Raw genomic sequence first — 26,238 nt, forward strand, 5'->3', positions numbered from 1 at the left:
AAGAATAACATGCATGCTAGCTAGTTATTTTGAATTGTGATTTTGACCTATATTAATGATTGTTAAGTAGCATTGAGAAGTCATATCAACAAGTTGTAAATTTTGTTTTAATGTCCCCAGTTGGTATAAACTGGTTGAATTGTTGAGTGGATGTGTTGTTTTTGTTGTTATATTGTGTGCAGGTTTTAGGAAATGTTATAGTTTTAAGGGAGGTTCTGCCGAATTTTCGGTAGAAAATAGAATGCATCTAATGTTCAGTTTGTTTATTTGGTAAGTCAAAAAAAATTAAAAAAAAAAAAACCAAGGGCCCTTGCAGACTACAAAAGACTACACAAACCACTCGCACCACGACCCCGAAGATCACCATTATGTGGGATCTTCGACATCATGCGGCTGCAACAAAGGAGCAGCATAGTGCGTTGGCCACCGATGTTGGCTACGTTATCAAGAACCATTGCCCCTTAGGTGGGAGTCATGGAGTGCTATGCCACAAGAAACCAAGGATGCTATGCTTTATGAATCATCGGTAAGTATTTTCAACCTCAAATACTAAATTTTTATTAAAGTATACAAAGATTATAAATTTTAACTACTATTTATTTGTTGAGTTTTGTAGCATCACTATGAGCTCTCCAACCTCGATTCCAACCAAATGGAGTACATCAGTGACCTTTGCTCTAGTAGGTTCACTCAATGGAAGAGCGACCTCTACAAGCATTATGAGCTATATGACCGTTCGGAGGTCGCTCTAGAAGTTGGGTGCCCTATAGAGTTGCTAGACTGTCGGGATGAATGGGAGTGGCTCTGTGGCCATTTTCAAGATGAGAAATACTTGGTATGTATAATTTATATTTCAATAATATATTAATAAAAAAATTTACAATTTATAAAAACAATTCATTTTTTTCATTGATTTGTTATAAATATCTAAACTAATATGTTTTTTTAATTCAACAGAAAAAAGTGAAGGCAAACTCGAGCAATCAGTCGAAGAAGAAACTTCATCACCGATCTGGTTCACGATGCTTTTCTTATAGGTTGGAGGAGCGACGTAAGGTAATTGTATATTTATTTTCAATCTTTTTACTCTTTATTACACAATTGGTAATCTATGTTAACACTTTTTAATTTTTGTTTTTCATGAGGGTCAAAGTTCCCTGAAATTGACATGTTCAAGGAGGTGTACGTTCGGCCCGGGGATGAGTTGACGAAGCAGCTTCATGTAAGTTCTTTCAAATTTATAATATTCAATTTGTATTAATATTAATTACATGTATATTCAAATTCATTTATTTTTTTCATTTTTCTAGTCCACCATGGTGGAGAAGGGCTAGACAATTTTGGAAGAGGTGGCTTCCCAACTTCCCCTAAAGACCCCGATTGAAGAAGTGTTTCCCCCTGAGGATGCTGGGTTTTAGATCATGACCGACATACTTGATCAAACCCTCGATCGTTGGCATGAGAATGTTCACCGGGGGCTTGGGAAAGCCCACCTTCAAGACCCATCTGCCTCATCCTCCAGGTAGAGAACTGAATAGGTTGAAACGCTGACATCTGAAGTGGCAAGCTTGAAGGAGCAAATTATGGCCCATCAGTCTCAGATTGCGGCCCAAAACAATTTGATGCACCAAATACATCGTGCATTTCAGTTCTCTGGCATTCAATTCCTCAACGTTGAACTACCTCCAGAAACGACCTCCCAGCCTCCTGTTGCAGCAGCTATATCCTTCCAGCCCCCCGTCACAGTAGCTACGACCTCCCAGCCCGCCAACACAGTAACAACACCACCAGCCGGTGATTATTCTGTCGCGGACTTCTTTTTTTAGTTTTGTTTTAAATTGTTTTCGAATTTAAAAATACTTTTTTTCCATTTTATGTACATTTACAATAAATTTTCAATTCAATATTCTTCTTTACATTTTCTATTTTTATTTTCATTAAATTCATTTTTACATAAGCGAAAAAAAAAATATTTATAAAACTAATTTATAAATAAATAATAAATTATTTAAAAAATGATTTTAAAATCTTACTGTGATGACCTCTATATCTGTCACGTAAGAGTTTGTGGGTCGAACCTACATGTTCGTCGCACAAGAGTTTGTGGGTCGAACTTGAATAATGTTCGTGGTGCAAGACTTTGTGCGTTGAACCCATGTGACCGTCGCGCAAGAGTTTGGGGGTCGAAACCCAGTTTCGTTGCTTGGTACGTGCAACGACCACAACTTCCGTCGTGCAATCTTCATTTTGCTCGACGAAGACTTTTCCTCCATCGCACAATGCCTGACGTCACGAGCTTTGCGAGACGGAGTCTTCGCAGCCCAATGTTTCCGGCGATGGTTTTTTTCTTTGTGCGACAATTTTCCCTTCGTCGCCCAAGAAGTTATTCTTAATAATGTACTCGTTCATTTTAACAGGTGTTACACGACACGGCCTATTAAGATATCGAATATGACATGAAAACAACACAAATATGAGAACGAGAAGGCCAATTGGAATAAAGGGAAGGCTGGAATTCTTTTGATAATTACTCTTCTGGCTTCGTCATGAGTAAGTTGGTGTAAAACATGACACGAAAATGTTAGGTCTATTTAATCCTTTTATTTCACGTTCATTCATATGTTGTAAATAGGAGTCCATCCTTGTAATTAAATAGAGTGGAAGACACTGATCAATAATAGTCAAGACTTTTTTTTTTTGGTGAACTAATAATCAAGACTTTTGAACCTAGAACTGAATTCTTCTCCTGCAACCTTCACTTTTCCAAGGCCTGGTGCAAATTAAATATATTTTATTTGACAAGTTTGATACAATACGATTAGTTAAGATAACAAATATTACACGAAAATGACACAAACGCAACCCATTTTCCAGGCCTATCTAATCGTGTATTAAAATGTGAACATCCAATTAAAACTGATTAGTAATAATGTAAGTGCAGAAGTGAAAAATCGGTTATACTATCAGACAAGGTTTTAATCTTTACGTGTGAAGTTCACACACTCATCAATTACACACATCTGTTATATTCCGTCACTTGAGACATGATGCTCCAGAATTTGGATTTTATTTGATATATGGATACATGGTTGGATTTCATTACAAATTACATCTCAAATTAAATCTTAATTTACATTATAACAGATTCTTCCATCAATTATTGCTGCTCCAAAGCTTGAGAAAGTTCGAGGAAATAGCAGAAAAATCAAAGGGCAATGAACAGGTAATTAAATTTGTAACAGTTTTCTTTTTTCTTTCAACTTAAAGGCAGAAAAGGAAACAAGGCCTCAACACTCAACAGCATGTAATAGGGTAGAATGATGAGAGGACATATTGAAGTCTTATCGTTTAATTAGAAAGATAGAAAGACTTGTTGAAGTCTTCAGAAGACTTCCAAGTCAAAATTTCCATCAGTATGAAGCCATGAAAATGAAATACTAATTACCGTTCTTTCTATTCTAAAGAAACCATTCTCTATGTATTTTGGCGAAAGAAGGCTGCAATCAACGCGGAGTTGCTTTGAATAATTAACCACAGAATTTGGAAAATCTTGTGTTTTGTTTTTGTCTAGACTTTTTGAGATTAAAGATTGAAACACACTAGTTGTAATTAAAGAATTATTAATCGCAAAATCTTGCATAAAATACAACCACTATGTGCCTATTGATGAAACACTTGGCCGCAAAAGAGAGGAATTTCTTTGTTAATGATTAACATCTAAATCATTTTCCCCTGGACTTCTCAAGTCAACCCACCTTGGCTACCTCTTTTTTTCTTTTTTTGTTCATCTATCTTAATTTAAAGTATAAGATTTCAGCAATAATCCCAAAGTTTAACCATGGACTTCCAACTTCCGAGCTAATTTTTATTAGAAATAGAGTGAAGGTTGTATCAGAAATTATGGACTCTATCTTTTAATAAAGTTTGTAATTTATGGTTAATTCCCAATATTCTAACTTTAAAAATTAAGTCTTAACTATAATCCTTTTAAAATCGAAAGGTATATTTCTTGGGAGGCAGGGAGAGTGTATATCAGCAAGTCTACAAGAAATATTTGAGCTTACTCTATCTTAGTAATTCGAAAGCATATGAAAAATTCAAGAAAATCCTGTGAAGCGGCATGCCAAGCAATATTTTACGTGTCCTGATTTTAGGTCTATTACGAAGGATCTATTCTTTTGGTTGGATCATACGTGTTAGGACACAAATGTGCAAAGTTGGAGAAAACACGTTTTGGAATACATACAAAATGAGCTTAATTATGGGCACTTCTCTTTCACAAGATGGTTTCGTAAGTGTAAATTCTACTTTTATATATATAAGCTCTATTTTCCAAACAAATGATAGGATAATTACACTAAATTCATCTAAATTACGGAAATGAGAGATTCAAATTTGAGTGCAGAGTGTAAAGCAAACTGTTCTAGTTCACTTAGCTAAATTCATGTCTGGCATGTATAAGACCTATTGATATCAAGAGTTTGGTTCCACCAAATAACTTTTTTATATATATACTTCACAAACGAGGTGGCTTGTACACTCAATTAAGATTGTCTCTATTACGTAAGAATGAAATGATGACTATCATACACTTAATTAAGACAATTTTATAAAGGAAAGCTCGGTATACCCATGAACTCTTGTGAATAAGTAATTTTTTTGTGGTTAGAAAATATGATGAACTATTATGATTTTGTTATAATTTGGATGTTCTTGTTCTACACTGCATGATATGAATGCTTGATGTTGGTTCATTTTTAATATTAAATAAAATAAATTTATTATTATTTTTTTTTTGTTAGTGGGAAAGTAAGTTTATTTGTCATTATTTGTGGTTAGTGGAAAATTAAGATGGAGTCTTTAGTTTTTCATCTTTTGTATCTCTTGTAATCATTTTTTTTTTGTTAAATTGTGTTTATTATCCTGTTCACTAAGGGTGATAATAAACAATAATTATTAGCATTTTCCCATTGTCTTTTTATTTATGATCCCACTACCAATTTCCTAATAAATACAATCTTTATTCCTTCATACTTTGTATCTTTTACTTATATTGGCTAAAGAAGGGTGTTCTAGTGGTGGAGCTTTGGACTCTTATCTTTTTGTGCACAAAAGTTTGAGTCAAACACAATTTAATTGGATTGTTATATCCTTAAGGGAACAAGTTAAGAGATATACTATTGCACTAGTTCGTGAACTTTTGTCAAACTGTAGTAGGCTTGAATCTTCTTAAGAAAAGCGATATACCCGCATCTCAGCCTAATTGTCTAAGTGCTTCTTAAAAGAATATTACAATTTTTTTTTGTAATTTTCCCAACACTTGACATATACTAGCATTAGTTTTCGAGGTCCTAAATTTTGTGTTTCCAGTTTTGCATGCAAACACTGCATGTCAGTTTCAACTCAAAGGACTAATAAGCCTTTTATTCCTCATTTTTCTTTGTGCATGTGAGAGGAAAGGTGGAGGAAGCTCAACATGTGTTGCTGAAATATGAAAATTAGCTAGAAGATGGTGATAATATTTTTTCCTACTTAGTATTGGATTCCAAGTATCAAGCAATTAGACTTGCTCAAAGTCTAAACTAAAACATTGAATGGACCATGCATTGAATGGACCATGGGACTAGCTGACTCCGTACATTTTGAACCTTTGCATCTATTTAGTCTTCATCATTTCATTTGCTTCAAAAAAAAAAAAAATCTAACATTTTGTGGTAGATATTTAATTACTTGGAAAATATCACTGATCGACCTGCATGCATTCCTGGAATTTCCAGGTAAAAGTCCAAAACCCATAGAAAATACAAGTCAAGCAATTGGCAAAGACTTAACATGTCCATGTCACCATTCTCTCATGACTTTATGCCAAAACCGCGTGGGCCCATTTTGTTTGTGGGGTCGAGTTCCCCACATAACTCCAATTTCTAAAGACTGATAATTGGAGACCTGGTCAAGTGGGTCCCACACCCCGAAGGCTTCTCCATCAACAACATACGAAATCATGGGGGGCACCTCCCATCCCTTATAAATATTCTGTATAAGTGTGTATGTCTTCAGTGCACTAAACATTCATTCTCTGAATTACAGTCTCTAATTTACACTAATTGCATCTCCAATGGCAGCCAACACCATAAATCCTGATCATGAAATGACTCCGGAATTCGAACTTCCGGGATTTCGGTTCCATCCAACAGAAGAAGAACTTCTTGAATTCTACCTTAGAAGCATGGTTTTTGGCAAGAGGTTGCGTTTTGACATAATTGGTTTCCTCAATATCTACCATCATGACCCTTGGGACTTACCTGGTACGTACAAACATTTTTGCTCATGCATATATACTGTCTGAATTTTATTGTTCAGGGCATGGTTGTGATGTGTAATTAATTAATGGGTGCTAATTATCATATACAGGGTTGTCAAAGATCGGAGAAAGGGAGTGGTATTTTTTTGTGCCAAGGGACAGGAAGCATGGCAGTGGAGGAAGGCCTAACAGAACCACTGAAACTGGGTTTTGGAAAGCCACCGGCTCTGACCGCAAGATCGTGAGCCTCTCGGATCCAAAGAGGATCATAGGGTTGAGAAAGACACTTGTTTTTTACAAAGGGAGAGCCCCAAGAGGAAGCAAGACTGATTGGGTCATGAACGAGTATCGTTTGCCTGATAACTGCCAGTATCTCAAGGTAATTACTTGTTAATGCCACTTAATTTTTTTAATCGAGTATCTAATACCTGTTAATTTTCTCGCTATCTTTTCCAAAGTTTGAACATGCTTTAGGGGGAGTTAGAAAAGTCTTCTAACTAAGTCTTGTAATTCCTTGTTCATTGGTGTTTATCAAGGAGTCTCCAAGCATAGAAGTGTCTTAATCTTTCTATCTCCATCCACTTAAATTTGAAAAAAAAAAAAAAATCCTTGAGTAGTTTTCATGCAAACTACAAAAAAGTTTATATATATTTATTTTCTCAATCATTGAGTGTTTTTACTCAGCGAATATTTTGTGAGTAACTGTTTTATGAAAAATTACACTTGTGGTAAGAGTGTGATGCAACAATGTGCACTTAAGAAATTTGACCGCTTTTAACCGAGTGAAACCTGCAACCTCATATAAACTGAGTCTCAATTACTAATCATTTACAGTGCTCAAAACTAAATAGATAGTTTCACCTTCACATTTAAGGAATATTGATTACGTAGTTTCATAGGTCAATTCTTGGATAGCAATCTAATGAAACTCTCTCTTTTTCTATTTATAAACTCAGGATATTGTACTATGCAAGATATATAGAAAGGCAACTTCCTTGAAAGTGCTAGAGCAAAGGGCAGCAATGGAGGAAAATCAGATAAAGGACTTTCATGCTTCCCCTAACTCATCATCTCCAACATCCATGGAGACATTCTCACTTGGCAGCCAAGCAATACATGAAGCTCTGACTCCACAAATTCCCACAAAGCATGTAGTATTCAAGCAAGAAGTGGAAGATGCAACTCTAGTGGTAGCGCAAGAGCAAAAGGGTGAGAATGCAATGGAGATTAAAGGGTCTCCTCATCCCATATACAATTTACCAGAACTCCAAGTGCCTAAATTTAGCATGGACTGGACCCAAGACACAGTTTGGACCCAAATGAGTAGCCCTTGGCTTCAAAACTTGACCCCTTTGGCGAACATTCTCAACTTCTAATTGCTTCCATGTGTTAGGATAAAATAAAGTTTGGGCTTTGTTAACCTAGACGAAAAGCCATTAGCCCTCATTTAGTCTTTAATTGGTCATCTAAACCTAAATGCGGCAATACATATAAAATTCGGATCCAAACATTCTTGTAGATAAATTTTGTTCACATTTTAGGACGTCTGGTCATCCCTCATTCTGTAAGTGATCAAGTGTATGCCGTTCTAGTTAAGGAACAGCTTCTCGAGTTTTTCTTTTTCCATTCTTGTTTTTTTTTCTTTTGAGGGAGGGAGATATGGTATGTATCTTTTTTTTTTATTTTATTGATCCAGTATGTTATTTAGTATCTACACACATAATGTAATGGACCCTAATGGTAGGTAGGAGAGGTTTCATGGACAAATGGGCCGGCACATAAGGCAATAAATAAATTTTATTTTATTCCACTTTAAGCTTTTCTGTTTTTCTTTTGGGAAATGAGCAGTAATGACACCCATACTATGTACTCTTACGAAAATTACACTTAAGTGATAATAGCTACAAAAATGACCCCTTTTGAATAGTTTTGGACGCAGAAAGAAGAGATTATCCATTACTTAATTTTTATTCTTATTTTTAGAGAGGTAAGTTAAATCTCTCTTTTATGTTTTTTTACTGACGACACAACATTGACATAACGAGAAAATAATGATGATATAATGACGAAATAATAAACATATTTTCATATTTTGTTGCAGGTTTCCAACTCTCTTTCTTGAGATGATTATTTTTAATAGAGTAATGTTAGGCAAACCAATTTTTTAAACCAAATTTGCAAACCAAATAATGTGTCACTAATAAGAAATAAGCACATTAGTTAACACTTAAGCAACGATGATATAATGACTTAACGAGAAAACAACGATGATATAATGACGACATAATAAACATATTTTCACATTTTGTTGCAGGTTTCTAGCTCTCTTTCTTAAGATGATTATTTTTAATAGGGTACAACTAGACAGAACAAATTTTTAAACCAAATTTGCAAACCAAATAATGTGTCACCAATAAGAAATAAACACATTAATCAACCCAACACTTAAGTAATAATCTAATCATCAACAACCACATAATTTAGTTTACAAAATTTGGTCTCCGTAGCATTACCTTTTTTAATATTTGTAACTACATTGATGACTAGTGTGCCCTAATATTATTTTTGCAACAGAGCAAATGATTACTTATTATTAACTTAGTAAATTCAATTGAGTTTAATTAGTGCTATCCAGAAAGCCCCCAAAATTATCATCAAAGAATATCACTGCTCTGCAATTTAAGTAGGAGAAGGTAAAAATTTACTCAATAAACTGTATCAATTTGATATCAGATGATGTATATCTACATGTATACTTTTCATGTGCAAAATTTAATATCTAATTCTTGTGGTAAAGGATGTTGAGGAATGAGACTCTGGTTTTGATCAACTGCCTAAATAGGCCTTGAAGTCGTTCTTCGTGATCTTGAATGCATGACTCCAGATTTTCAAGCTGGTTTTGGGGATGAAATTTGCTTGTCTTGAGTGTAGCATCCACTTCTGCAAATTCATTTACTTCTGTTTCTTCGTTACAAGCTACTTTTTTCAAGTGCATCATCTTGGAGACCAATGACCAGCTGCTTGGCTTTGGCTTTGGCCCGGAGATGAAGGACAGTACTGATTCAAGCACCATGATGGTGACTGTTTCGACATCTCTCAACTTAATAACAATGTCAATAGTCTCTTGGTCCTTGTTGAGGGAAGATAAGGTGGATCGGTTTTTAATGCCCTTTAGATTCTTCAAAGCCTTTTGAATTGCCCTATTCAAAATCTTCCTGGAGCTTAAGTATTTGTTAACCTCACTTGTGAGAGTTCCAGATTCACCTCCTCGTGTTCTTCGTATGATTGATTGAAGATCCAATATGCATTCCTTGGTTTGCAAGACGGCATCCTTGGCAATGGCACAAACATCCAACAGTCTGATAGAGCCATCTAATAGCTCATTAGTGTATTTCTCATTTTGCTCTTGGGCTAAGGCTTGTTGATTGAGGGGCAACTGAAGCAACCTATCAACACAATCTTGCAAATCTTGTAAACCATTTAGCTTGTGGCTGATGGATGATGAAGATGTAGAGGTGGCCTCAGAAGACCTCAATCTGCACAAAAGTTCACCAACTTGTTGAGCGATCGGGTGTGGCCTTGAGGGGAAGCTGTTAGAGCGAGTGTGGAAAGCCATTTCTTCTGTGTGATTTGAGAAATTGAGAGAAAATAGAAGAGAATACCTTGTAGTTAATGTAAAATTGTGATGGATGAGTTTCCTTGCCTGTGCATATGCTTAATATATAGTGTTGGTTGAAGAAGGGGACATGGAATCTCATCCACTACAATCACCGGCCAAAAGGGTAACATGATCTAGATTGGATCTATATGTTTCGCTAGGAAATGCCCATGAATTGTCTCTTCCTACTCCAGCATTCCAACTCATGAAGTGATTTATTTAGCATGTATAATCTTAGAGTATCAATATTATAATGTAATTAAGCATTCATTAATTAACATCTAACACATGGAAAGTTCTAGCTAGCCATCCTTCTTATATGCTTAATTTAAATAAAAAATAATTTATGATGATCAATGTATGTGATTAGTAGTTCATCTTATTTTGGAGGTCCCTGATATGATTGCTGCACACGGAACAGGCAAGATCTGCAATCTATATTAATTTTTTACGTTGCATTGTGTTTCTATAATGTAGGGAAATGGTTATTGCCAAATTAGTTAGGCGATGTCCATGTTATGTCTCCCCATCATTTGTCTATCAACTCATTTTAAATCACTAAGCATCTGAACCTTAGGATGACGCTCCACGGTATTTATATTCAAGTTGCACCTTTTCCTCACACAAGAAAAAGCAATACCTATTATTTTTTTTTTCTCCTGTTATATGCAATAGCGATAATGGGATGAGGGATTTGGTTTATTTAAGTCACATAGTGAATTAGGGGTGGGTTCGGTTTAAATCGGTTCGGTTTTTTGCCAAAACCGAAACCAAATCGAAATTTCGGTTCGGTTCATTTTTTTTTGGGTTTTTTTTGGTTCGGTTTTTTTTCGGTTCGGTTTTTTCCAGTTCAGTTTCGGTTTTTTGTTTTTTTTTTCTTTCAAAAAATGAAAAACATTGAAATTTTAAATTTTAACATATCCAACAATATCATAACATAAGCATTCTAACTAGAATCAAAGACAATGAAAATAAACATTTAAAGTTGAACTAAAATCATCAATCAAGTCTTCCAAAGTCCAAACTAACAACCTCACAACACAAAAATCGTACAAATGACTTAGAAAAGTTAAATTGTATGATGTTGTTCAAAGATCAAGGTTGTTTGCTTGTAATTGCATGTTGACAACTTGATTAGTAAAAGTAATGCGTGAGTGGATTTATTTAGTGTGTGTTGAAATTCTTTTCCATCACAAATTACCCAAGTAATCTACCCGAAATAAATGTTTAGGGATTATGTTACATGTTATATGAGAGTAGATTTGGAAAAGAAAGCTGGGGCAAAAGTAGATAGTGCTATGGAGATGGATGTAGGTACTTCAGGAGGAGGTTTAGTTCCGGAACTTTATATGGGGGAGAAATAATAGGTTAGGGTTTAGAGTTTTTATAGGCCTTTTTTTAATATTTTGAGCTTAAAGTTTGGCAACACATTGGGTTTAGCACATTTTAACTTACAAATTGGGTTTAGAAAATAATACCCAAAACAAATAATTAAATAAAAAAATTAATTTAATTAATTCGGTTCGGTTTCTAGATCACTAAAACCGAACCGAACCAAAAGAATTCGGTTCGGTTCGGTTTTTTCAATTCGGTTCGGTTTTTTCGTTCGGTTCTGTTTTTTCGGTTTCGGTTCGGTTTGGTTTTCGGTTTTTTTCGATTTTCGGTTTTTTGAACCCACCCCTATAGTGAACCAGTAATAATAATTAGGTATCGAAGTGTCATTCATGTGAATTGAATATGTGATCTTGCAAGAACTTTAAAAAAATTGTGCTATTTTCTATATTGCAAATTAGTTTTATGGTGGAATCTCAACTTCCTCAACCTCTCACTCATAAGTGAAGAAGAATATCCAGAATTTTAAAGTTAGATAATGAAGAAATTGGGGATCCTCCACTATAAAATCAATTGACAATATGAGGAATAGCCTAAGACCATATAAGCCCTTAGCCAAGTCAATTCCTCACCGATGTGGGACAAATGTCCACACACCATCAACTCTCAACACATCCCCTCATGTGTAGCCGATTTTCAAGCCTACATGTGGACAACAACTGGGTGACGCACGTGTGGCCCTTTCGGCTTTTGCAAGAGGGACAACCTACTATGATACCATGATTATGAAGAAAGTTAAAGTTCTACCATAAAACCAATTGACTATATGGATAGTAACCCAACTACTTATAAGCACATGCAAAGTCCCTCATTTCGTCAATGTGTGATTCACTCTCAACATGCTGGTGAACTTTCAAACTTAACATGTGGACAACACAACGGGGTAACGTGGAGCACGTATGGCCATTGGGTTTCACACGCGGGACAACCTACTCTGATACAATGAAGAAAGTTGAGGTTCCAACAAAAAACCAATTGACAATATGGAGAGTAGTCTAATTACTTATAAGCATATTTAAGGTCCATTCTCTCATCAATGTGAGATTTACTCTTAATAGATGAAATTAAATTTCACCATAAAACCAATTACCTTTATAAGAAATAGCCCAAGACAGTATATATAAGCCCATAGCTAAGTCAATCCTTTAGTGATATGGGATAAATTGTCCACACATCATCAACTCTCAACAGAAAACGAGCATCAGTTTGGTTTTTTCATCTCCTCCCTAAATTTTAGCTAAGTAGCTTATTTAAAGAGCCCATTAAAAATGTTCTAAGGTAGCCATAACTATTATTGTTACTTAAACGTGTTTGTTGTGACTATTTAGTGTATAAATCTTTCAATTTTGTATTTGAGGAGCTGTAGGGATCATTTTTCTCTAGACAACATAAATCGGATTCCGAGTCTTTGCAGTTAGATCACTATATCTCCACATTATATTATTATAATGACTTAGGACATGATACATAGGCTACAATTTAATTTGTTCAACTTCAAGTACAATTAAGTTTTTCAAACTGATTGGCAAATGGACGGTATTTTAATGGTAAATGGACGTACATTCTTGCCATTATAATTGTGGAGACGTAACGAAATGCAAATAAATATACAAAGCCTATAAGTATATATTTGGGATCCCAACTTGGTGATCAAATCACTTGTGGCGCGTCCAGATCGTTTATTTTAATGACTAATGTGACCTTACATTCAATCTTCAAATTGTGCTAGTTAAGTTGTTTAATACTGTTCACGTAAAAAAATTTAAAACCTAATTCTAGCGATGTAGGATGTTGTTGAGGAGGGAAACTTTTGTTTTGTTTTTTTGTTTTTTTTTTATCAATAAAAATTTGGTGAACGAATATGATAATTCTTTTTGGACAACAAGAATCTTGACAGCTGTGAAATATGATATTTACTCTGCTTGCTGCTCAAAATCACATGCCGTGTCCAGCTCTCTTTCTTAGATGTTTTTTCTTTTAATTTTTTATTTTTGTTACCGCTTGATGATACTGTGGTCAAATTTCCACTCATGGATAAACAGAGAAAATTACTAATCATTGTTAAATTCTATTGGATTTGATTAGTGCAATTCTGAAAATCCCATAAAATTATCATCAATGATTGTTGTTCTGCAATAGTTTCTTAAATAGCGAGAAGGTAGATATTTAATCAATAGACCGTCAATTTCATATCAAATGATGTAATGTATATAAGTATACATTTCATGTACAGAATTTAGGATCTAAATCTAGTGGTTCAGGATGTTGAGGAGGGAGACTCTTGTTTTGATCAACTGTCTAAATAGGCACTCAAGCCCTTCTTCCTGATCTTGAATGCACGACTCTAGCTTCTCAAGCTGGTTTTGCGCGTTATCGGCACTTTTGTGTAGTGCAGCATCCACCTGTGAAAATTCATTCACTTCTGTTTCTGTCTCACAAGCCGCTCTTTTTGACTGCATCATCTTTGAGACCAATGACCGTGATTTTGGCCCTGAGATGAATGACATTAGCGATTCAAATACTTCGCGAGTGACTGCTTCAACGTCTCTCAACTTGCTAAAGATGGAAATTGTCTCCTCGTCCTTGTTGGGGGAACAGAATGCTGATCTATTTTTCATCCCCTTCAGATTTACCATAGCCTTGTGGATTGCTTTCTTCACCAGCTTCCTGGAGGTTAAGTATTTTGTGACCTCACTTGTGAGTGCAGATTCACCTCCCCGCCTTCTGATGATGGATTGAAGATCTTGCACGCATTCCTTGCTTTGCGACAGGGTATCCTTGACAGTGGCACAAACATCCAAGAGTCTGATAGAGCCATCTAATAACTCATTAGTCTATCTCTCATTCTGCTCTTGGGCTAATGATTGTTGGGTGAGGGGCAACTGAAGCAACTTCTCAACACAATCATGCAAGTCTTTGAGGTTACTTAGCTTGTGGCTGATTGATGAAGAAGATGTGGAGGTGGATTCAGAAGACCTCAATCTGCACAAAAGTTCATAAACTTCTTCAACGATCGGGTGTGGCCTTGACGGGAAGCTGTTAGATCGAGTGTGGAATGCCATTTCGTCTTTGTGATTTGAGAAAGGATAGAAGAGAAGACCTTGTAGTTGATTTACAATTGTGATTGATGAGTTCCTTTCCATATGCATATGCGTAATATATGGTATTGGTTGAGGATGGAGACATGGAATCCCATCCACTTCAATCAACAGCCAGGTAACATGATTTCGATTGGATCTATATGTTTCCCTAGGAACTGTCCATGCAATGTCCCCTCCCACTGCAGCATCCCAACTCATGAAGTGATTTATATGGCATGTATAATCATAGAGTATCAATATTGTAGTGTAAGCATTCAGTCATTGACTTTTAAAATCATGCATGGAAAGGCAAAAACCATCCACACCCACCCTTCTTTATATGCTTAATCCCGTACCTAATACAAATTAATCATCTATGTGATTAGTCAGTTCACCTTACTTTGCAGGTCCCTCGCATCATTGTTGCGTCCGAGCAGACAACATAATTTGTGACCTTGCATTTTGTTTCCATAATGTAGCAAAATGGTAAGCGTCGGAATAGGCGACTTCAATGCAATTTCTCCCCATCAGCGATTTCTCAACCCATATAAAATCACCAAGTAATCCGCATTAGTGTATATTTAGGCATATTTAGGTCGACACCTTAATTTTCTCACACAAGAAAGTCAATACCTACTATTTAGCGTGTTTCCCATTTGTGTCTATATACCCTTTTTCTCTTCTATTTCATGTGATATATCAATAATGAGATGGAATGACATGTTTGCAATCTTTGAGCTCGCTTCCATTGTAGAACTAGGTTTCTCCAAACAAGGCAAAGATGAAGCCAACCGTGAACGTTTACTAAGTTTACAAGGACTAGTAAAATATACTCGGAAATCATATTTAGACTCCATGGTTTAAAAGACACAATAAGAAAACCACTAGCGAACTACTTAAAACTAAGAAAATACTACTAAAAAACTAGAAGTGCACTACAGAGGTAATAACACAAGACTTTCAAAATGATACCATAAAATGTGTCATTTAAAGGTTTTCGCAAATATATTGCATCTGGTCATTTTCAAGTCTGTTTGTCTAATTTTTATATAGCAGATCGCTAAACCCTTAAACTTTGAATTCCATGGAACTTTATTTTCCCTCGTCCAATCACAGGGTTAAGTTTTTTCACCATCATAGTGGACGTGCTACAAGACTTGGAGGAGATAAAAATTGAAATTTTAAAACATCCTTATTCTTGAGTTATTAGCAATTATTCAAATTCATAACATAAAAATTGGCAGAACTATTCAATGTAAATAACTTGAAATCCCATATTCTAGTTTACTCATAGAAAAGCAGAGAAAACTACTCATTTATTTTTAAAACAGAAAATTCATTTGGGTAAATAGTTCATTCCTGAATGTCTCATAAAATGCTCATCAAAGATTACGGTCCTGAAATAAATTCTTAAAATAGGGAGAAAGCAAATGTTTATTCAACGGACTCTATGAAATTAATAGCAAAGGATGTATTATGTTTCATGTAGAAAATATAAGACCTAATGCTAGCGGTTTAGGATGTTGAGGAGTGAAAGTCTTGTTTTGATCAATTGACTGAATAGGCTCTCAAGTCCTTCTTGTTGGTCCTGAATGCATGACTCCAGATTTTCAAGCTGGTATTGGGAATGAGATTTACTTGTCCTGAATGCAGCAACCACTTCTGCAAATTCATTTACTTGTGTTTCTTCGTCACAAGCTACTTTTTTAGATTGCATCCTCTTATAGACCGATAACCAGTTGCTTGGCTTTGACTTTGGCCCGGAGATAGATAGTATTGATTCAAGCATTGTGGCAGTGAGGGAAGAGTAGGTGGACGGGTTTTTGATTCCCTTTGGATTCTTCAGTCTTTTGTAATGCCTTTTTCACCATCTTCCTGGAGCTTAAGTATTTGTTCACTTCACTTGTGAGAGCTCCAGATTCACCTCCTTGCATTCTTCGTATCATTAATTAAGGACCCAGTGCACATTCCTTAGTTTGCAAGACGACATCCTTGGTAGTGTTGCACATCCAACAGCCTGAGAGAGCCATCTAAATAGCTCATTAATCCATTTTTTGTTCTGCTCTTGTGCCAGGGCTTCTTGTGTGAGCAGCAACTGAAGCAACTTCTCGCCAGAGTCATGCAGATCATGGAGGCCACTAAGCTTTACGTTTATTGATGGTGATGGTGATGTGGAGGTGGGCCTCGGAAGACCTCAATCTACACAAATGCTCGTCAATTTCTTGAACAATTGGCCAGGTGTGGCCTAGAGTGGAAGCCGTTAGAATGAGTGTAGAAGCCATTTCCTCTCTGTGTTTTGTGAGAAGATAGAATAGAAAACCTTGAAAGTTTTGCTTGATGTATACTTCAAACTTGATGTGTTCCTTTCCATCTGCATCTGCTTAATATGTAGTGTTGGTTGAGGGAAGTGGACATGGAATTTCATGCACTTCATCGCCACCAGTAAGAGAACACTATTTCGATTTGGATCTATATATACGTCCCCTAGGCCATTTTTTTGCAATGTCTCTTCTCCCACCAGCGTACGAACTCCATTTTGCATATAAAATCTCATAGTATGCTTTCTCAGAGTTTTGAAATAATCGCGATTGCACATTTTCTTGGCATGGGAGTTATGCAAATTGAGACAAGCATCTTCATTCACTAGAAGAAGTAGGCTTCATCCCTGCTCAAGAAATTTGGCCTACAACATTGCAAATCAGTAAGCATACCACTTGTTCCTAGTGAAAAGTTGAAAAAGGAAGATGGAAGTGGTGTTGCAGATGAAGCTGAGTACAGAAAAATTGTTGGCAGTCTACTGTATCATACTGCAGCAAGACCAAACATTATGTATGCAGCAAGTTTGTTGGCTAGATTTATACATTGTCCCTCTAACAAGCATTCGGAACTGCCAAGAGAGTTTTACGGTATATCCAAGGCACCTTGGACTTTGGTCTGGAGTATGTGAAAGAAAAAAGGCCTTGTTAGTTGGGTTTTGTGACAATAATTGGAGTGGGTCTGAAGATGACATGAAAAGCACTTCAGGTTATGCTTTCACATTTGGAAGTAGAGTGTTTTCTTGGGCTTCTGTCAATCAACATTGTGTAGCTCTATCAATTGTAGAGGCAGAGTACATCAGTGCATCATAAGCAACTTTATAGGCCACTTGGCTTACGTTTGTTCCAGAGGATTTTGGTGACTTTCAAAATGTGGAAACTCCATTGAATTGAGACAACACATCAGCAATTGCCATCACCAAAAATCCTATATTTCACCAAAAACTAAGCACATTAACATGAGGTATCATTAATTCATCAAGGAATCATTGTAGAAGGGTGTAATTGATCTGGTTTACTGTCCAACAAATGAGCAGCTAGCAGACATCTTTACAAAACCCTTGCCCAAAGACCAATTCTGTTGTCTGAGGAAAGTTCTTGGGGGGTGAAATTAGTGCACAATTTAAAAGGGAGCATTGAAATATAAATTGAGAGGAACCGTTCCCTATATCATTTGAGATTTTTGTACTTTAATTTTTTGAAGTACAAGTGTCCTTGTTGTATTGGAGAGTGAGTTAGAATGACTTATAAGCCTTGGAGGAGCCTTGTTTCTCTAGCTCCTAGGCTATGAGAACAGAATATTGTTTTGAATTGTAATGGTTATTTTTTGTACTGGCATGCGGTCATATGCTTTGCGTGAAAATGGAATGAAGGACTACTCAATGTCATATTCTCTGAGCTAGATTTGCTCACTCTTCAGCTCCCTCGTCCATCCAAATTCTCTGTTTTTCTTCAGTTGTTGTTCATTGTTTCAATACCTCCTAGCCATCCTTCTTTTATTGCCAAGGAAACTTATTGGAAACAAAGATCAAAAGTCTTGTGGATAAAATCGGGGGACTGCAACACCCATTTTTTCCACCAAAGGGTGAATATTCGGCAACATAAGAAGACAATTGTCGGGCTGTTGGATCAGAATTGGACATGGCAGAATAGTGACGGTGGTATTGAGAAAGTGATCATTGACTACTTCAAATCTATGTCTAGCTCCCAATCCAACCCTGTTTTCGGGAACTCAGAAGTAATTGATGCTATTGAGGGTAAGGTCACTGAGGAAATGAATCGTTCGCTCATTCTTTCATTCACAGCTGAGGAAGTTAAGAATGCTCTATTCCAAATGCATCCTAGTAAATCTCTTGGGCCCGATGGTATGCCTCCTCTCTTTTTAAAAAAATATTGGCCTATTGTTGGGACTGATATGTCTAATGCAGTAATATCGATCCTCTCATCTGGACAAATGTTGAGGAAAATCAACTTTACGAATGTGGCTCTAATTCTGAAGTCCACCCTCGGGATGACACTATGCCCTATAAGTCTCTGTAATGTGGTGTATAAAATTATCTCAAAAGTACTTGCTAACAGGTTGAAGGTCTTGCTGCCCAAAATTATTTCACCTTTCCAAAGTGCCTTTGTACCAGGTAGAGCCATTTCAGATAATACAATAATGGCTTCGAAAATTGCAAACTTCCTATATAAAAGGCCAATGGGGAAGAATGGTTTCTTCGCTCTGAAACTAGATATGTGTAAAGCCTACGAAAAAATCGAGTGGAGCTAGCTACTTGGAATGTGTTATGCTGAAGCTGGGATTTAATACAAAGTGGGTGAATTTGATCATGATGTGCATCTTCTCAGTGTCATACTCGTTTATTGTCAACGGTGTTGAACTATAAGTATTTGAGCTGAAATGTTTTAGAATAAGTTTTGTTTAAATTGGTGAATCCACTTGTGCAGAATGAGGCAAAGTGTAAATGTCTAGTTTTGTAAAAAGGCCATGAGTGCCATGTGTTGGTAGATCCATGAAATTAGAGAGATGTGTGTCTAGGATGAAATGTAGTAGTTTATGTGGTCCCAAGTTAAGGACCTTCAGTTAATGTAAAGCACGTGAGTGCTCATTTCTGAAATGAGAAGCAATATTCCTCTGTAAAGTTTCTGCAGAGAAAAGAACAAGAAACCGTTCGCTTTCTCCAACCTTTGTTCATCGTGTGTTTTCTGTACAGCTCCATCTTCATCAAAACTCTCATTGAAATCAAGTTACACTAACATGGCCTCAGAGCCAGATTGGGTCTAACAATCTGGGCGTAAATCTGTGAAGCTATTTTTGAGCTCAATCGAAGCTCTCTTGAAGCTCCGTGAACGTTGTCGATTCAGATCAAAACATGTCTGGATCTGGAGGCTCGGAAGTGAGGACTCCAGTTTTCTCCGGTGAGAACTACGAGTTCTGGAGAATTAAAATGGCAACGATATTCAAATCCCTTGGGTTATGGAACCTGGTAGAGAAGGGGATTGAAACCTCCAATCCGAAGAAGAAGGAAGCTGGAGAAGCATCGAAGGATGATGAAGAAATGGTAGCTGTTCTGATGAAAGACGCAAAGGCTTTGGGAATCATTCAGAATGCAGTCTCGGATCAGATCTTCCCACGAATCGCCAATGCCGAGTCAGCTAAGATGGCATGGGATTTGTTGTACGGGGAGTATCACGGTGGTGATCAGGTACGATCTGTGAAATTGCAGAATCTTAGGAGAGAGTTTGAATATGCTAGGATGAGAGATGATGAGTCTTTATCTAGCTATCTTACACGGCTGAATGAACTAATTAATCAAATGAGAACATTTGGTGAATCTCTGTCGAATGAGAGACTGGTGCAAAAGGTTTTGATTAGTCTTAGTAAACCTTATGATTCTATCTGTTTGGTTATAGAAAACACAAAGTGTCTAGAGACTGTAGAGTTGCAGGAAGTAGTTGCAATCTTAAAAAGTCAAGAACAACGGTTTGATCTGCATACTGTTGATACTACTGGGAAAGCATTCTCATCTTTCTCAGTGAGTTCAAAAGAGCAGGATAGGGGTGAAGGTCAATCTGGTTCATCTCGGTTCCAGAAAAATTGGAATAACAAGGGCAAGAAATGGGGTTCAAAACCTAAGTTTCAGCAGAAATTTCCTGCTAATCCTGCACATAATGCACAGTCAATGGGGCAGATAGGTACAAAACCACAGTGCAGGGTATGTTCTAAGTTTCACTTTGGAGAGTGTAGGTATAAAGGGAAACCTAAATGCTATAACTGTGAAAAGTTTGGTCACTGGGCTAGAGAGTGCACAGTAGGTAAATTAGTGCAAAAGGCAAATAGTGCTAATCAGGTAGAGGTGACAGGGAACCTGTTTTATGCAAATAGCACAATCACTGAATCAAAAGTGAATGGAGAATGGTATGTAGACAGTGGTTGTAGCAACCATATGACAGGGGATTCTAAGTTGTTGATAGACATGAAGACAAATGTGGTTGGCAAGGTTCAAATGCCCACAGGGGAACTCATGAATGTGGCAGGTTTTGGTACACTTGTGATAGACACTAGCAAAGGCAGAAAATATGTCAAAGAAGTAATGTACCTACCTGGATTGAAGGAAAATCTGTTAAGTGTGGGGCAGATGGATGAACACGGTTACTACCTGTTATTTGGGGGAAAGATGTGTAGTATCTTTGATGGACCTTCATTGGATTGTCTTGTACTCAAAGTTGAAATGAAAAAGAACAGATGTTATCCTTTAACACTGATACAAAATGATCAGGTTGTACTGAGAGCAGGTATTTCTAAGTCTACTTGGATATGGCACAAGAGACTAGGCCATCTGCATTTTAGAGGTCTTCAACAGCTTAAGAACAAAGAAATGGTGCATGGTCTCCCAGTTTTAGAAGAAATGGATGAAGTTTGTGAAGGTTGTCAGTTTGGGAAACAGCATAGAGAGTGGTTTCCAAAGAATCAAGCGTGGAGAGCAAGTAAACCTCTAGAACTGGTGCATGTAGATCTGTGTGGTCCTATGCAGAATGATTCTCTTGCGGGCAACAAATATTTCATGCTTCTTGTAGATGACTGTACAAGAATGATGTGGGTTTATTTTCTGAAATACAAGTCAGATGCATTGATCTGTTTTAGAAAATTCAAGTCCATGGTGGAATTACAAAGTGGTTTTAAGATAAAATGTTTGAGGAGTGACAGAGGGGGTGAATTCACATCTTGTGAATTCAACAAACTGTGTGAAGATGCAGGGATTCAAAGACAGTTATCTATGGCCTATACTCCACAACAGAATGGAGTGGTAGAGAGGAAGAACCGAGCTGTGGTTGAGATGGCAAAAGCTATGCTTCATGACAAAGGACTACCATACTACTTATGGGCAGAATCTGTACTCACAGCTGTCTATATATTGAACAGGTGTCCTACAAGAGCTCTTGGAGAAGTAACTCCATTTGAAGCATTCAGTGGTCGAAAACCTGGAATTGCACATTTTAGAATCTTTGGTTGTCTGTGTTATGTACACACACCAAATGAGTTGAGACAGAAACTAGATGCAAAGAGTGTCAAGGGCATATTTGTAGGTTATGCAACCTGTGAAAAGGGGTACAGAGTGTATGATCCTCTTAGTAAAAAGCTTATACTCTCAAGGGATGTTGTGTTTAATGAAAATGCAGCCTGGGAATGGAAGACAGCTCCTGAGAACTACGTAACTGTGTTTAATCCTAGTGAGTTATCTGTGCTGCCTAAATGTATCTCATCAGAGACAACTCCAGAGGAAAATGATTATGTTTTGTCACCAAATCTGGCATTTTCTCATGAATCTGTAAGTGATGTGGACAGCAGCATGAAAATGACTCAAGCCTTTGATCACACTCCATTGAAATGGAGGAATCTAGATGATGTCTTGGCACAATGCAATCTTTGTATTATGGAACCTGAAAAATTTGAAGAGGCAGCCAAAGATGAAGCATGGATGAAGGCTATGAAAGATGAACTGTCAATGATTGAGAAGAATGCAACATGGGATCTGGTGAACAGACTAAGTGATAAACCCATAATTGGGGTTAAGTGGGTGTTCAAGACCAAGCTTAATCTCGATGGGACAGTGCAAAAGCATAAGGCAAGATTGGTAGCCAAAGGATATGCTCAGAAACCAGGTGTGGATTACAATGAAACGTTTGCACCTGTAGCTAGACTGGATACAATTCGGACTCTAATTGCTTTGGCAGCTCAGAAAAGTTGGAAATTATACCAACTAGATGTGAAATCTGCTTTTCTGAATGGAGTACTCGAAGAAGAAGTTTATGTAGAACAACCAGATGGTTTTGTGATCAAGGGGAGTGAAGACAAGGTGTACAAGCTTTATAAAGCTTTGTATGGTCTAAAACAGGCACCAAGAGCCTGGTATAGTGAAATTGATACCTATTTTGCTCACTGTGGGTTTGTGAAAAGTCAGAGTGAAGCTACTCTTTACATCAAAGTAAGGGGAGAAGAAATTCTGATTGTTTCAATCTATGTGGATGATATAGTGTATACTGGGAATAGCACTGAGATGTTGAAGGAGTTCAAGGAAGACATGATGACAAAATATGAGATGACAGATTTGGGGCTCCTTCACCATTTCCTTGGTATGGGAGTGATTCAAACTCACACAAGCATATTTATCCATCAAATGAAGTATGCTGGTTCTTTGTTAGATAAGTTTGGTTTGAATGAGTGTAAATCTGTGTTTACACCACTGGTTTCATCAGAGAAGCTATGCAAAGATGATGGCAGTGGTTCAGCAAGTGAGGAACAGTATCGAAGAATTGTTGGAAGTTTGTTGTATCTCACAGCAACTCGACCAGATATAATGTATGCTGCAAGCCTTCTAGCTCGATTCATGCACTGTCCTAAAAATAAACATCTTGGAACAGCCAAAAGAGTGCTTAGGTACATCAAGGGAACTTTAGATTATGGTTTAGAGTATGTAAAGGGAAAGAATGCAATGCTAATCGGATTCTGTGATAGTGATTGGGGATGATCTGTTGATGATAGCAAGAGTACTTCTGGTTATGCATTTTCCTTTGGCAGTGGAGTGTTCTCATGGGCCTCAGTGAAGCAGAATTGTGTAGCACTCTCTACAGCAGAAGCAGAGTACATCAGTGCCTCTGAAGCAACTGCTCAAGCCATTTGGCTTAGATTTGTTCTTGAAGATTTTGGTGAGATGCAAACTGAAGCAACTCCAGTACACTGTGATAATACAGCAGCAATTGCAATTACTAAAAATCCTGTTTTCCATCAGAAAACCAAGCACATTGACAGAAGGTATCATTTTATCAAGAATGCACTCCAGGAAGGGATAATCGATTTGGTGTACTGTCCAACAAATGAGCAGGTGGCAGACATATTTACTAAGGCTTTGTCTAAGGATCGATTCAACTATCTTCGAGATATGCTTGGTGTGAAATCAGCTCAAAACTTAAAGGGGAGTGTTGAACTATAAGTATTTGAGCTGAAATGTTTTAGAATAAGTTTTGTTTAAATTGGTGAATCCACTTGTGCAGAATGAGGCAAAGTGTAAATGTCTAGTTTTGTAAAAAGGCCATGAGTGCCATGTGTTGGTAGATCCATGAAATTAGAGAGATGTGTGTCTAGGATGAAATGTAGTAGTTTATGTGGTCCCAAGTTAAGGACCTTCAGTTAATGTAAAGCACGTGAGTGCTCATTTCTGAAATGAGAAGCAATATTCCTCTGTAAAGTTTCTGCAGAGAAAAGAACAAGAAACCGTTCGCTTTCTCCAACCTTTGTTCATCGTGTGTTTTCTGTACAGCTCCATCTTCATCAAAACTCTCATTGAAATCAAGTTACACTAACAAACGGTTCTCAAGGGGTTACGTGCTACCATCCCGTGGTCTGAGACAAGGTGACCCTATTTCACCCTACATCTTCTTATTGTGTGCCGAGGGTCTCTCTGCTATGATTGCGAAGTATGAATGCTCGGGTGCTATCCAAGGAATTTCGAACTGCCAGAATGCCCCGTCAATCCATCACCTTCTCTTTGCCGATGATTGCTTTGTGTTCGAGCGAGCTCGTCGGGAAGATTTCCTGCTGGTGAAATCGATTCTTAACTCTTATGAAGACGCATAGGGTCAACAAGTGAATTTATTGAAAAGTGCAGTGAGCTTTAGTATAAACATTAGAAGGGGAAATCAGATATCGCTGGCTGACCTGCTTGGGGTGGAATGGGTGTACAGACATGAGAAGTACCTTGGGCTTCCTACCTTTGTGGGTCAAAACCAAGGGGATTGCTTTAATCATATAAAGGAGCGTCTCTGGAAAAAAAAAAACTCCACATGTGGAAAGGGAAATGTCTGAATGCAGCTGGGAAAGAGTTATTGGTGAAGGTGGTTGCCCAAGCAATCCCATTATACTAGATGTACTGTCATCTATTGCCAAAATACTTATGCGACAACCTGCATCAAATTGTGGTTTCCTTTTGGTGGAATGATACAAGTAACTTTGAACAGATTCATTGGTTGGCTTGGGACACACTTTGCGGACCAAAATCGAAGGGTGGCCTTGGGTTTCGTAACCTCTACGCCTCTAATCTTGGGCTGTTAGCAAATTAAGGGTGGAAATTACTTGTGGAACCTCAATCTGTGGTGGCTAGGCTACTGAAAACTTGATATTTCCCGCATTCCTCCAAATTAATGACTCACGATCGAAGTGATCATGCCTTTTTGTCAAATTCTATCAAGAATATGACCATACTCATGATATCACTCCAAGTTTTAGTGATGTCTGTTAAACACGAATTTTTATGCAATATGCCTTGAGTCAAAACATAGTATTTAATATAACTGTAGTATGTCTGACACATCAAAAGAGTCAAAACCAGATGAATGCGACACTATGCATTCACAAGAAGGTATACAAGAAGGTGTCTGCATTTAGAATGCAAGCGATGTATCGCTCTCCCATATCTGTTGTTCGCGACTTCATCACGGTTGATTTCCGATGGTATGTGGACCTCCTATCTTTGGTTCTTTCGAAGGAGGAAGTAGACCTTGTGCCGTTTATTCCTCTGAGCAAGCGCCCAATGGAAGATAGAATCATCTGGCACTGTGGCAATAAAGGGAAATTCACTATCAAAAGTGCTTTTCATGTTGCTAAGAACTGGATTCTTACGCCCTCTCTGGCTGCTTCCTTCTCGACACTAAGTTGTCCCTTCGATGGTCTTTGGGAAAAACTTTGGAAGGCCGACATTCCACCTAAAGTTAAAATGATAGCCTGGAGACTTCTATCTAATATTGTTCCAACGGCAGCCAATCTTATTCGCAAACATATTCCGATTGACCCTCATTGTACTTTATATGGGTCAAAGGGTGAGACTACGCGTCATCTTCTGCTAGAGTGTCTATTTGCCTGAGCGGTTTGGATTTCCTCTCCTATGGGTGCTTTCCAATCTCCTTTGGTCGATGAATCTGCAGTGGATTGGGTGCTCCGAATGGCACAAACTTTGAATCAGGCCGATGGGTTCTGATGATGATTTGGGCTATTGGGTCAGCTAGGAACTCGAAGTTCTGGGTGGAGATTTTGAATCCTATGCCTAATATCGTTGCTTGCCGCGCTTTTAACTGGTGATAGGAATTTTGCTGATGTTTTTTCACCCATCCAAGTGGAGGCGTTGGCCATCCGTGCTGGGCTTGAGCTGGTGGTTGAAAGGGGAATTCATAATGTTGTCTTTAAGAGCGATTCTCTCCGGATCATTTCGGCCTTGAATGTGTCTTCTGTGAATTTGTCTCATGTTGGGCCAATCATCGAGGATGCAAAGTCACTACTTCTTTTGATCGCTGGAGCTACTGCTTCCTTTGATCGCCGGAGCTACTGCTTCCCATATCCACAGCCAAGCCAACTATGTTGCTCATAGGTTAGCTCGCTTTGCCATCCATTCGGATGGTGAGTATACTTGGTTTGTTCACCCTCCAATCATTATGTATGAT

The 26,238-nt window shown here is 37.4% G+C and overlaps 2 protein-coding genes, 1 long non-coding RNA gene and 2 pseudogenes across 3 annotated transcripts; 2 read left to right on the forward strand and 3 right to left on the reverse strand.

Moving 5' to 3' along the window:
• The first annotated feature begins 201 nt into the window (after positions 1-201).
• LOC126624735 (uncharacterized) lies at positions 202-835 on the forward strand. Its single transcript, XR_007624203.1, has 2 exons — positions 202-526; positions 617-835. It is a non-coding gene; the product is annotated as an uncharacterized LOC126624735 (long non-coding RNA).
• A 5,209-nt stretch (positions 836-6,044) lies between these two features.
• Positions 6,045-7,923, forward strand: LOC126620754 (NAC domain-containing protein 6-like). Its single transcript, XM_050289029.1, has 3 exons — positions 6,045-6,305; positions 6,412-6,680; positions 7,258-7,923. The coding sequence occupies exons 1-3, from the start codon at positions 6,116-6,118 to the stop codon at positions 7,675-7,677; spliced, it is 879 nt and encodes a 292-aa protein (XP_050144986.1). The 5' UTR covers positions 6,045-6,115; the 3' UTR covers positions 7,678-7,923.
• Positions 7,924-8,985: 1,062 nt separating this feature from the next.
• Positions 8,986-10,147, reverse strand: LOC126621227 (uncharacterized). Its single transcript, XM_050289626.1, has one exon. It carries the CDS (start codon positions 9,915-9,917, stop codon positions 9,081-9,083), a length of 837 nt encoding a protein of 278 aa, XP_050145583.1. The 5' UTR covers positions 9,918-10,147; the 3' UTR covers positions 8,986-9,080.
• Positions 10,148-13,449: 3,302 nt separating this feature from the next.
• On the reverse strand, positions 13,450-14,546 carry LOC126621226 (uncharacterized; annotated as a pseudogene).
• Positions 14,547-14,944: 398 nt separating this feature from the next.
• LOC126622687 (uncharacterized) lies at positions 14,945-16,966 on the reverse strand (annotated as a pseudogene).
• Between the last annotated feature and the right edge of the window lie 9,272 nt (positions 16,967-26,238).

This window comes from Malus sylvestris, chromosome 5 (genome assembly GCF_916048215.2).
Source record: "Malus sylvestris chromosome 5, drMalSylv7.2, whole genome shotgun sequence".
Lineage (NCBI taxonomy): Eukaryota > Viridiplantae > Streptophyta > Magnoliopsida > Rosales > Rosaceae > Malus > Malus sylvestris.

What these genes read in the sequence shown, in the direction of transcription:
- LOC126620754 (XM_050289029.1), top strand. Translation starts at nt 6,116, where the DNA reads ATGGCAGCCAACACCATAAATCCTGATCATGAAATGACTCCGGAATTC. An exon ending in TGACCCTTGGGACTTACCTG is followed by an intron (nt 6,306 to 6,411) that starts GTACGTACAAAC and finishes TATCATATACAG; the next exon opens with GGTTGTCAAAGATCGGAGAA. An exon ending in ATAACTGCCAGTATCTCAAG is followed by an intron (nt 6,681 to 7,257) that starts GTAATTACTTGT and finishes TTATAAACTCAG; the next exon opens with GATATTGTACTATGCAAGAT.
- LOC126621227 (XM_050289626.1), bottom strand. Translation starts at nt 9,917, where the DNA reads ATGGCTTTCCACACTCGCTCTAACAGCTTCCCCTCAAGGCCACACCCG.